This window comes from Pristiophorus japonicus, chromosome 12, assembly GCF_044704955.1.
Source record: "Pristiophorus japonicus isolate sPriJap1 chromosome 12, sPriJap1.hap1, whole genome shotgun sequence".
Classification (NCBI taxonomy): Eukaryota; Metazoa; Chordata; class Chondrichthyes; family Pristiophoridae; genus Pristiophorus; species Pristiophorus japonicus.
This window is the reverse complement of record NC_091988.1, coordinates 70,596,922-70,608,878: the sequence shown is the minus strand read 5'-3', so window position 1 is coordinate 70,608,878 and position 11,957 is coordinate 70,596,922. Positions and strand designations below refer to the sequence as shown.

General features: G+C 47.2%; 1 protein-coding gene across 1 annotated transcript in view; it reads left to right on the top strand.

The window, feature by feature from the left end:
* Window positions 1-2,756: 2,756 nt before the first annotated feature.
* Window positions 2,757-11,957, top strand: part of uroc1 (urocanate hydratase 1) — a 136,950-nt gene continuing 127,749 nt past the window's right edge. Inside the window, exon 1 of the mRNA XM_070894933.1 lies at window positions 2,757-2,882. Coding sequence (XP_070751034.1) covers window positions 2,757-2,882 — 126 coding nt within the window. The remainder of the gene's footprint in view (window positions 2,883-11,957) is intronic.

Genomic DNA, 11,957 nt, shown 5'->3' with positions numbered 1-11,957 from the left:
CACATTACAACAGTGACTACACTTGAAAAATACTTAATTGGCTGTAAAGCGCTTTGGGATGTTATGAAAGGTGCTATATAAATGTAAGTCTTTCTTTTCTCATCTCCCAAAGGCACTGACTGTTGCCATGGGGACGGTTTCCTGGATACTGACCACCCTCCAGCCCCTCACCCATCCGATCTTTCTTCGCCTGTGAGCCCAGACAGCGAGGATCAGAAGACTATCCCACCCTGGTGGGCATTTAGGGGCTGATTTTGTCCCCTATCCCTGCCTCAGGAGCTCCAATATCGCTCGTAGCCCCAGCCGTTGCCCCCGGTGAGATTAGCAATAGGACCATAGACCTTCCTGCTTTCAAGGTGTCTATCGCCATCAACTGGCGGGAGGGTGTCATTACAGTGTGTCCAGTTTACATAGACAATTCCCATTATAAGTGTGGATATCTGAATTTTTAATGGAATTATATCAAAATAAGGACAGAATGTGTGTCTTTAAAAGGAGGACTGAGGTAGGTCTGCGGGACCAGGTCCCTTCGCCCCCCCCCCCCCACCCTCCCCACTCTCCCACCCTCTCACCCCACTTGACCTGAAGACTATATTTAGCCTTGGCTCTTTGTGTGAGGAGGTTACCATGGGAGGTTATGGGAACACAGGAGGAGGCCATTCAGCCCCTCGAACTTGTTCCGCCATTCAATTAGGTCACAGCTGATCTGTATCTTAACTCCATCCACCCGTCTTGATTCTGTAATCCTTAATACTCTGACCCAACAAAAATCTATCAATCTCAATCTTGAAAGCTCCAATTGACCCCCAGTCTCAACAGCATTGTTGGGGGAGAGAGTTCCAGATTCCCAGCACCCTTTGTGTGAAGAAGTGCTTCCTGACATCACCCCCTGAACGGCCTGGCTCTAATTTTAAGGTGACGCCCCCTTGTTCTGGACTCCCCCCACCAGAGGAAATAGTTTCTCTCTATCGACCTGTAATGTACGCACCCGTGAGTATGCTCGCAGGTTTGTAGAGCTGTCAAGTTGATAGTGGCTTAGCCAGCCACGTGATGTTCACAAGACTCAATAAAACCCCAGCCAGTTGGGTTCGGGGGATCCACGATGAGGCAGGTGATAGTGAGCCTGGTGGATGAACCGGTAATGTGTAGTGTGATTGTTAAGCCTTTGTTAATAAACCAACTAGTTCTTAATGGCAAAGTGTTGCTATGAATTCTTAAGCAAAGAACCCATGAAGCAAACACATTACACTTCCCTACCAAACACTTTAATCATCTTAAAGGTTGACTCATTTTTTTTCTTTAAATTAAAGCACTTTACTTTTTTAATATTTGCGGAAGTTTGCCAACTCTAGATTGGTATAATGGATACGTTTGTGTTTCACATTCCCCTGTCTGTCCTGTCACATTAAAGGGTCACTCTTGCACTCTCCGATGATTGGTGATGGTAAATCTCATTTGTGTTGTGTGCTGTCAGTTTCGAGTGACAGGATGAAGTTCCGGTCATGTGCCGATGTGTTTGATATGATTTTCCTCATCACACTGCAATATCCAACAAAGACAATGAAGCTTTGGAAAGACTCCGCCCCTTTAAGATGCAAATCACGCCCTTTTAGAATGAATGTACCTGCATTTCTACAGCACCTTTCACAACCTCAAGACGTCCCAAAGTGCTTCACAGCCAATGAAGTACTTTTGAAGTGTTGTAATGTGGGAAACGCAGCCAATTTGCGCACAGCACAATCCCAAAAACAGCAATGAGATAAATGACCAGATAATCTATTTTAGTGATAAATATTATCCCCAAAATACCAGGGTGAACTCCCCTGCTCTTCTTTGAAATAGCAGCCGTGGGATCTTTTACTGAGAGGGGAGTTGGGGCCTCAGTTTAACGTTTCATCGGAAAGACGGAACCTCTGACAGTGCAGCTCTCCCTCAGTACTGCCTCTCCAACAGTGCAGTGCTCCCTCAGTACTGCCCCTCCAACAGTGCAGTGCTCCCTCAGTACTGACCCTCCGACAGTGCAGTGCTCCCTCAGTACTGCCCCTCCGACAGTGCAGCGCTCCATAAGTACTGCCCCTCCGACAGTGCAGCGCTCCCTCAGTACTGACCCTCCGTCAGAGCAGCGCTCCCTCAGTGGTGTTTTTGGGAAAATGCTGTGCGCAAATTGGCTGCGTTTCCCACATTACAACACTTCAAAAGTACTTCATTGGCTGTGAAGCACTTTGGGATATCCTGAGGTTGTGAAAGGTGCTATAGAAATGCAGGTACATTCATTCTAAAAGGGCATTAGAGTGCCAGCCTAGATTTTATGCTCAAGTCTCTTGGGGTGGGACTTGAACCCACAACCTTCTGACTCAGAGGCACGAGAGAGTGCTGCCCACTGAGCCACGGCTGACACGGAGACTCATTAAACATAGACTGAAATAAATTGTCGAACCTGAACCCACGCTGGGGCAAGCTGAGTATTCGCTGCTCTATGATACACACTGACGTTTAATTGGACAAAAACAAGTTACATGGTAGCTGAATTGTAAGAAATCTGATGTTTACAGAGGGTTTATCTGCCAGTCAAGGTGTTAATCATTTATTGATGGGGGAAGGTTGCTGTCCAATCAGAAATGCGGGCTGCTGGGGGTGGGGAGAGGTGGGGGCGACCCTCCCACCATTTTAAAGGAGCTTCAGTATTCTGCTCACAGTTAGCCACGACCTGGGAAACCTGTTGCTTGCGTTGTCTCTGAGTCTCATCACCTGCAGGAATGAGCAGCCTGAGGGAGCTGTGCTCTGGCCTCCCACTCCGTCCCCTGCCCCCCAACAGAGGCAGGGACAGCCGGATGCCTCACGCCCCTGTGCGCACACCCCATCTCACCCCTGAGGACGAGAAGGTATGTGACGGGGGGGGACGTTTGCGACCAAAGCGTTTGCCGCCGTGCGATTGGCCAGTATTTTGGACTGAAGCCAGTTAAAGGGGCATTGACTATCACTGTCGAGGGGAAAAAAGGTTGATTGTTTTCTTTGGGGGGGACGGGGGTACGGGAGTGGGAGGAAAACACAGCAGAGGAGCGGTGTGTCGTGACGCTGCCAGTATGCAAACTGCCCCATCTGTGAAACCCAGACCCCAGACTGCCCTCTCCGGTGGCCGTGAAAGATCCCATTTTGAAGAAGAGCAAGGGAGTTCTGCCCGGTGTCCTGCGCCAGTAGTTATCCCTCTATCAACATCACTGAAAGAAAACGGATGATCTGGTCACTTACACCATGCCTTTTCGTGGGATCTTGCTGTGCGCAAATTGGCTGCCGCGCTCCCCACATTACAACAGTCGCTACACTTCAAAAGTGCTTCGTCGGCTGTAAAGCGCTTTGGGACATCCTGTGGTCGTGAAAGGCGCTATAGAAATACAAGTCTGTCTTTCTTGCTGTGCAATAAGGAAGGCAAATGGCATGTTGGTCTTTATTGCAAGGGGGTTGGAGTATAAGAGTAAGGAAGTCTTGCTACAATTGTACAGGGCCTTGGTGAGACCACACCTGGAGTACTGTGCACAGTTTTGGTCTCCTTATCTCAGGAAGGATATACTTCTCTTGGAGGGGGTGCAACAAACGTTCACCAGACTGATCCCAGGGATGAGAGGGCTGTCTAATGAAGAGAGATTGTGTAGAATGACCGTATACTCTCTGGAGTTTAGAAGAATGAGAGGTGATCTCAGTGAAACATAAGATTCTGAGGGGGATTGACAGGGTAGATGCTGAGAGGTTGTTTCACCCGGCTGCAGAGTCTAGAACCAGTACTCACAGACTCAGGTTAAGGGGTCGGCCACTTAAGACAGAGATGAGGAGAAATTTCTTCACTCGGAGGTAGGTGAATCTTTGGAATTCTCTGCGCCAGAGGGGTGTGAAGGCTCAGTCGTTGAGTATATTTAAGGCTAAGATCGATAGATTTTTGGACTCTAGGGGAATTGAGGGATATGGGGACTGGTCAGGAAAGTGGAGTTGAGGTCGATGATCAGCCATGAGCTTATTGCATGGTGGAGCAGGCTTGAGGAAACATAGAAACATAGAAACATAGAAAATAGGTGCAGGAGTAGGCCATTCAGCCCTTCTAGCCTGCACCGCCATTCAATGAGTTCATGGCTGAACATTCAACTTCAGTACACCATTCCTGCTTTCTCACCATACCCCTTGATCCCCCTAGTAGTAAGGACTTCATCTAACTCCTTTTTGAATATATTTAGTGAATTGGCCTCAACAACTTTCTGTGGTAGAGAATTCCACAGGTTCACCACTCTCTGGGTGAAGAAATTCCTTCTCATCTCGGTCCTAAATGGCTTACCCTTTATCCTTAGACTGTGTCCCCTGGTTCTGGACTTCCCCAACATTGGGAACATTCTTCCTGCATCTAACCTGTCTAACCCCGTCAGAATTTTAAACGTTTCTATGAGGTCCCCTCTCATTCTTCTGAACTCCAGTGAATACAAGCCCAGTTGATCCAGTCTTTCTTGATAGGTCAGTCCCGCCATCCCGGGAATCAGTCTGGTGAACCTTCGCTGCACTTCCTCAATAGCAAGAATGTCCTTCCTCAGGTTAGCCGACCAAAACTGTACACAACACTCCAGGTGTGGCCTCACCAAGGCCCTGTACAACTGTAGCATCACCTCCCTGCCCCTGTACTCAAATCCCCTCGCTATGAAGGCCAACATGCCATTTGCTTTCTTAACCGCCTGCTGTACCTGCATGCCAACCTTCAATGACTGATGTACCATGACACCCAGGTCTCTTTGCACCTCCCCTTTTCCTAATCTGTCACCATTCAGATAATAGTCTGTCTCTCTGTTTTTACCACCAAAGTGGATAACCTCACATTTATCCACATTATACTTCATCTGCCATGCATTTGCCCACTCACCTAACCTATCCAAGTCGCTCTGCAGCCTCATAGCATCCTCCTCGCAGCTCACACTGCCACCTAACTTAGTGTCATCCGCAAATTTGGAGATACTACATTTAATCCCCTCATCTAAATCATTAATGTATAGTGTAAACAGCTGGGGCCCCAGCACAGAACCTTGCGGTACCCCACTAGTCACTACCTGCCATTCTGAAAAGTCCCCATTTACTCCTACTCTTTGCTTCCTGTCTGACAACCAGTTCTCAATCCATGTCAGCACACTACCCCCAATCCCATGTGCTTTAACTTTGCACATTAATCTCTTGTGTGGGACCTTGTCGAAAGCCTTCTGAAAGTCCAAATATACCACATCAACTGGTTCTCCCTTGCCCACTCTACTGGAAACATCCTCAAAAAATTCCAGAAGATTTGTCAAGCATGATTTCCCTTTCACAAATCCATGCTGACTTGGACCTATCATATCACCTCTTTCCAAATGCACTGCTATGACATCCTTAATAATTGATTCCATCATTTTACCCACTACCGATGTCAGGCTGACCGGTCTATAATTCCCTGTTATCTCTCTCCCTCCTTTTTTAAAAAGTGGGGTTACATTGGCTACCCTCCACTCCATAGGAACTGATCCAGAGTCAATGGAATGTTGGAAAATGACTGTCAATGCATCCACTATTTCCAAGGCCACCTCCTTAAGTACTCTGGGATGCAGTCCATCAGGCTCTGGGGATTTATCGGCCTTCAATCCCATCAATTTCTCCAACACAATTTCCCGACTAATAAGCATTTCCCTCAGTTCCTCCTTCTTACTAGACCCTCCGACCCCTTTTATATCCGGAAGGTTGTTTGTGTCCTCCTTAGTGAATACCGAACCAAAGTACTTGTTCAATTGGTCCGCCATTTCTTTGTTCCCCGTTATGACTTCCCCTGATTCTGACTGTAGGGGACCTACGTTTGTCTTTACTAACCTTTTTCTCTTTACATATCTATAGAAACTTTTGCAATCCGTCTTAATGTTCCTTGCAAGCTTCTTCTCGTACTCCATTTTCCCTGCCCTAATCAAACCCTTTGTCCTCCTCTGCTGAGTTCTAAATTTCTCCCAGTCCCTGGGTTCGCTGTTATTTCTGGCCAATTTGTATGCCACTTCCTTGGCTTTAATACTATCCCTGATTTCCCTTGATAGCCGTGGTTGAGCCACCTTCCCTTTTTTATTTTTACGCCAGACATGAATGTACAATTGTTGTAGTTCTTCCATGCGGTCTCTAAATATCTGCCATTGCCCATCCACAGTCAACCCCTTCAGTATCATTCGCCAATGTATCCTAGCCAATTCACGCCTCATACCTTCAAAGTTACCCTTCTTTAAGTTCTGGACCATGGTCTCTGAATTAACTGTTTCATTCTCCATCCTAATGCAGAATTCCACCATATTATGGTCACTCTTCCCCAAGGGGCCTTGCACAACGAGATGGCTAATTAATCCTCTCTCATTACACAACACCCAGTCTAAGATGGCCTCCCCCCTAGTTGGTTCCTCGACATATTGGTCTAAAAAACCATCCCTTATGCACTCCAGGAAATCCTCCTCCACCGTATTGCTTCCAGTTTGGTTAGCCCAATCTATGTGCATATTAAAGTCACCCATTATAACTGCTGCACCTTTATTGCATGCACCCCTAATTTCATGTTTGATGCCCTCCCCAACTTCACTACTACTGTTTGGAGGTCTGTACACAACTCCCACTAACGTTTTTTGCCCTTTGGTGTTCTGCAGCTCTACCCATATAGATTCCACATCATCCAAGCTAATGTCCTTCCGAACTATTGCCTTAATTTCCTCCTTAACCAGCAATGCTACCCCACCTCCTTTTCCTTTTATTCTATCTTTCCTGAATGTTGAATACCCCTGGATGTTGAGTTCCCAGCCCTGATCATCCTGGAGCCACGTCTCTGTAATCCCAATCATATCATATTTGTTAACATCTATTTGCACAGTTAATTCATCCACCTTATTGCGGATACTCCTTGCATTAAGACACAAAGCCTTCAGGCTTGTTTTTTTAACACCCTTTGTCCTTTTAGAATTTTGCTGTACAATGGCCCTTTTTGTTCTTTGCCTTGGGTTTCTCTGCCCTCCATTTTTCCTCATCTCCTTTCTGTCTTTTGCTTTTGCCTCCTTTTTGTTTCCCTCTGTCTCCCTGCATTGGTTCCCATCCCCCTGCCATATTAGTTTAACTCCTCCCCAATAGCACTAGCAAACACTCCCCCTAGGACATTGGTTCCGGTCCTGCCCAGGTGCAGACCGTCCAGTTTGTACTGGTCCCACCTCCCCCAGAACCCGTTCCAATGCCCCAGGAATTTGAATCCCTCCCTGCTGCACCACTGCTCATTGGCCGAATGGCCGACTCCTGCTCCTATTTCTTATGCTCTTATGTTCTAGATTAGAACACTTTCAGCTGAAACTATCTCCTCTGGTGGGGGGAGTCCAGAACAAGGGGGCAGAACCTTAAAATTAGAGCCAGGCCATTCAGGGGTGATGTCAGGAAGCACTTCTTCACACAAAGGGTGCTGGGAATCTGGAACTCTCTGCCCCAGAGGCTGTGGGTGCCGGGGATCAATTGAACATTTCAAAACTGAGGCAGATAGATTTTTGTTGGATCAGAGTATTAAGGATTACAGGACCCAGCCGGGTGGATGGAGTTAAGAAATAGATCAGCCATGATCTAATTGAATGGCTGTACCGGCTCGAGGGGCTAAATGGCCTCCTCCTATGTTCCCATAACCTCCCATGGTATTTCAGACAGTGAGCCAATGCCAAATATAATCTTCAAGTGAAGTGGGGTGAGAGGGTAGGGGGACAGGCGAAGGGACCAGGGCCCACAGCTCAGTCCTCCTGCTAAAGTCACACATTGTGTCCTTATTTTTATATATTTCCATTATATAATGGGGGTCAATTGGAGCTTTCAGGACTGAGATGGGTATACTGGCGAAGGGTATCAAGGTATATGGAGCTGAGGTGGGGTGGAGTTGCGATGCAGATCAACCTTGATCTCATTGAATGTCAGAACAGTCCTGAGGGGCTGCATGGCCTCCTCCTGTTCCTATGATCCAGCCCTGGTCTAGGACAGCGGGGTATGGGGGGGAGGAGTTCAGTTGGAGCTGCCTTTGCGTCCCTGGGGCTGGGGACAGGGGTCAATCAGCCAGAGACCGTGCTCCAGGTTGCTAGCTCGCGCCCCCTGCTGGAAAGTGTGTGCACGTGTGTTGGGTGAGGGCCGGGTTGGCCTTGGTCACGATGCCACACCGCAACCCCCCCCTGGTCAAATAGTCTGCACATGCTTGACGCCCAGGCTCACACATGGAGCATTGCCACTTGTCCAAGAACTGCGGCCACGATAGATCTGTACCCCACCGCGAGTGGGCACATTCAGCAGAGGAGTGTGTGGGAGTGGGGAGACCCACTGGAAACACAGTGCTCTAGCCCAGTCTCTTATTAGACGGCTTGTATGTGTTGGGAAGAGCTTGCATGATTTCACAATTCCTGCTCTTTATCCTTCCCGACGTTTGAGAAAGTGTCTGCGAGTTTAGGATTCTCTGTTACTATGACAACACATCAAGTTTGACTAATCATTGACATGGAGATGTCTAACTGGCGTCTCCCGGTTGAAGGATTGAATCCCCTGTGAACTGCCCCGTCGGCAGTCTCTACAGGGCTATCGTCAGAACTTGCTCGACCACACTTGGCAAATGCCCAGGCTGTGGTAATGAGCTGGTCAGGACAAGGAAGGCCTCAGCCTCCACCCTGGTGTGTGCTGACGCAGCTGACGTTCATCCCGGCACAGACCCGACAGGCTGAATGGCCTCCTTCTGCACCGTAAATGTCGATGATTCTAACAGAATTGCCCTTCGTCTCATGATCCTCCTCCCGTGAGGGTTAACTGAGCCTCAGTGGGTAGTCTCGAGGTCAGAAGGTTCAAGTCCCACTCCGGAGAGTCGAGCCCCATAATCCAGGCTGACACTCCCAGTGCAGTGCCGAGGGAGTGCTACATTGTCGGAGGGGCAGTACTGAGGGAACGCTGCACTGTCGGAGGTGCAGTACTGAGGGAGCGCTGCACTGTAGGAGGGGCAGTACTGATGGAACGCTGCACTGTCGGAGGGGCAGTACTGATGGAACGCCGCACTGTCAGAGGGGCAGTACTAAGGGAGTGCCGCACTGTTGGAGGGGCCATCTTTCGGATGAGATGTAAAATCGAGGCCCCGTTTGCTCTCTCGGATGGACACTATTTGAAAAAGAGCGGGAAAGTTATTCCCGGTGTCCTGGCCAAAATTTATCCATCAATCAACATCACTTAAACAGTTTATCTGGTCATTCATTTGTGCGAGCTTACTGTGTGCAAATTAGCTGCTCTGTTTTCTACATTACAACAGTGAATAGACTACAAATAAAAATGACATCATTGGCTGTAAAGCACTTTGAAATATCCTGAGCTCCTGACAGGCGCTGTAGAAATGTCAGTTATATGGAGAGACTGGAAATGCTGGGGATTTTCTTCTTGGAGGAGAGAAGGTTAACAGGAGATTTGATAGAGGTGTTCAAAATGATGAGGAGTTTTGATGGAGTAAATAAGGAGACACTGTTTCCCGTGGCGGGAGGGTCGGTAACCAGAGGACACAGATTGAAGGTAATCGGCAAAAGAACCAGAGGGAGAGATGAGGAGAATGTTTTTACGCAGCGAGTTGTTGTGATCTGAAAGGGCAGTGGGAGCAGATTAAATCGCAACTTTCAAAAGGGAATTGGGTAACTACTGGAAGGGGAAACATTTACAGGGTTACGGGGAAAGGGTTGGCAGAGGCCCGATGGGATGAATGGCCACCTTCAGTGCTGTAACATTCTAGGATTCCATGATTCTAAACCCTTTCTTTCTTTATGACTGAATCGGATGGTCATACTCACTGAATGGGCAACGAACGAATAAGTTCCACTTGGGTGAGGTTCCCCAGCAAGGAATCAGCAGGTTCAGGATAGGAAGGGGGAGGTATGATTTTGGGGAGTGGAGTAAAAAGGGTGACGACATCGCGATAAAGCTCTCGGAGTGTGGGCATCGCTTGCAAGGCTGGCATTCATTGTCTGTCTCTGAGTTGCCCTGTGAACAAAAGCACATAAGAAATAGGAGCAGGAGTCGGCCATTTGGCCTCTCGAGCCTGCCATGCCATTCAATAAGATCATGGCTGATCTGATCATGGACTCAGCTCCACTTCCCTGCACACTCCCCATAACCTTATACTTCCTTATCGCTCAAAAATCTGTCTATCTTCACCTTAAATATATTCAATGATCCAGCCTCCACAGCTCTCTGGGGCAGAGAATTCCATTGACTTACAACCCTCTGAGAGAAGAAATTCTTCCTCATCTCAGTTTTAAATGGGCGGTCCCTTATTCTAAAACTATGTCCCCTAGTTTTAATTTCCCCTATGAGTGGAAATATCCTCTCTGTATCCACCTTGATGAGCCCCCTCATTATCTTGTATTTTTTAATAAGCCAGACAGGGATGTACAATTGTTGAAGTTCATCCATGCGGTCTCTCATTCTTCTGAACTCCAATGTGTATAGGCCCAACCTACTCAACCTTTCCTCATAAGTCAACCCCTTCATCTCCGGAATCAACCTAGTGAACATTCTCTGAACTGCCTCCAAAACAAGTATATCCTTTCTTAAATATGGAAACCAAAACGGTACGCAGTATACCCTGTATAACTGTAGCAAGACTTCCCTGCTTTTATATTGCATCCCCCTTGCAATAAAGGCCAAGATTCCATCGGCCTTCCTGATCACTTGCTATATCTGTATACTAACCTTTTGTGTTTCATGTACCAGGACCCCCAGGTCCTGCTGTATTGCAGCACTTTGCAATTTTTCTCCATTTAAATAATAACTTGCTCTTCGATTTTTTTCTGCCAAAATGCATTACCTCACACTTTCCAGCATTATACTCCATCTGCCAGATTTCTGCCCACTCACTTAGCCTGTCTATGTCCTTTTGCAGGTTTTTTGTGTCCTCCTCACACGTTGCTTTTCCTCCATCTTTGTATCATCAGCAAACATGGCTACTTTACACTCGGTCCCTTCATCCAAGTCGTTAATATAGATTGTATATAGATTCGCTAGGATAGATTGGCGAGTGATACTTAAGGGATTGACAGTGGATGGGCAATGGCAGACATTTAGAGACCGCATGGATGAACTTCAAAAATTGTACATCCCTGTCTGGCGTATAAATAAAAAAGGGAAGGTGGCTCAACCGTGGCTATCAAGGGAAATTAGGGATAGTATTAAAGCCAAGGAAGTGGCATACAAATTGGCCAGAAATAGCAGCGAACCCGGGGACTGGGAGAAATTTAGAACTCAGCAGAGGAGGACAAAGGGGTTGATTAGGGCAGGGAAAATAGAATACGAGAGGAAGTTTGCAGGGAACATTAAGACGGACTGCAAAAGCTTCTATAGATATGTAAAGAGAAAAAGGTTAGTGAAGACAAATGTAGGTCCCCTGCAGTCAGAAGCAGGGGAAGTCATAACGGGGAACAAAGAAATGGCAGACCAATTGAACAAGTACTTTGGTTCGGTATTCACTCAGGAGGACACAAACAACCTTCCGGATATAAAAAGTGTCAGGATCTAGTAAGAAGGAGGAACTGAGGGAAATCCTTATTAGTCGGGAAATTGTGTTGGGGAAATTGATGGAATTGAAGGCCGATAAATCCCCAGGGCCTGATGGACTGCATCCCAGAGTACTTAAGGAGGTGGCCTTGGAGATAGCGGATGCATTGACAGTCATTTTCTAACATTCCATAGACTCTGGATCAGTTCCTATAGAGTGGAGAGTAGCCGATGTAACCCCACTTTTTAAAAAAGGAGGGAAAGAGAAAACGGAATTATAGACCGGTCAGCCTGACATCGGTAGTGGGTAAAATGATGGAATCAATTATTAAGGATGTCATAGCAGCGCATTTGGAAAGAGGTGACATGATAGGTCCAAGTCAGCATGGATTTATGAAAGGGAAATCATG